Raw genomic sequence first — 957 nt, 5'->3', positions numbered from 1 at the left:
GAACTCACTATGTAGCCCAGGGTGGTCTCGAACTCACAGCAATCCTCCTGCCTCAGCCTCCCCAGTGCTGAGATAACAAGGTGTGCCATCATACCTATCTCCTCCCGGCCTCTTCTTCTCCCTTGTACCTCCCCCTTCTCTTCTTCCTCTTCCTTCTCCTTTACACCATGTTTATATTTTTTCATTCAGCGGGGTAAAAGATGACCTCAGAGCTGGAACAGTTATGCTGTCATGTTAACGAAAAGATTGGTAATATTAAAAAAACTCTGTCATTGAGAAAGCTTGGTAAGTAAAACAATTTCACTGACTTTAGATACAAAATACATTTTGATTATTATTCTATATTTGGTTAAATGAATGGTCTTAAAAAGGTAATTTAGATTTCAAGTAGTTTTTAAAGCACTTCAGCATCACTCTTTTGACTATTGCAGAAGATACACTGAACTAAATACTCATTATGTTCTTCTGAAGCATATAGACCAATAGTAAGTTTTGAAGGAATGTGGCATTCATGGTTCTAGAGCTCAATGGATATACTAAAAGGAAAAGGGAAGAAAAAACCTTGAAATGGAAAAGATCCATAAGGAGGAAGTAGTTCATAAGCCATGTCAGCCTACTTTAGAATTAAGTTTATCTCTATATATCACAGGGGTGGGGGCAGCTAATTGAAAATGAAGTTAATTTTTAAAACATCCATAAACAACAACAGGTCATACCCATCTTTAAAAATATTCTGATGTCCTGAAAACTGATGATGTAGTGATGATCCTTGTCAAGGCTAGTACCACCCAATAGAAAAGCAGGATTGTAAAAACGTTAAGATGGGGGCTGGGGATTTAGCTCAGTGGTTCCACCACCTACCTATCTTGCAAGCACAAGGACTGGAGTTTGATCTCCAGTACCAAAAAAAAAAAAAAAAAAAAAAAAAAAAAAAACAGAAGACAAAAAAAGGAAGGT

At 37.0% G+C, this 957-nt stretch overlaps 1 protein-coding gene across 1 annotated transcript in view; it reads left to right on the top strand.

Annotated features, from left to right (window-relative positions):
• Ska1 (spindle and kinetochore associated complex subunit 1) overlaps positions 1 to 957 on the top strand; it is a 17,308-nt gene that overhangs the window by 856 nt on the left and 15,495 nt on the right. Inside the window, 1 exon segment of the mRNA XM_019207130.2 lies at positions 190 to 297. Coding sequence (XP_019062675.2) covers positions 201 to 297 — 97 coding nt within the window. The 5' untranslated portion in view covers positions 190 to 200.

Source organism: Fukomys damarensis, unplaced genomic scaffold (genome assembly GCF_012274545.1).
Source record: "Fukomys damarensis isolate Sample0158 unplaced genomic scaffold, DMR_v1.0_HiC HiC_scaffold_30, whole genome shotgun sequence".
Classification (NCBI taxonomy): Eukaryota; Metazoa; Chordata; class Mammalia; order Rodentia; family Bathyergidae; genus Fukomys; species Fukomys damarensis.
This window is presented reverse-complemented; position numbering and strand designations above follow the sequence as displayed.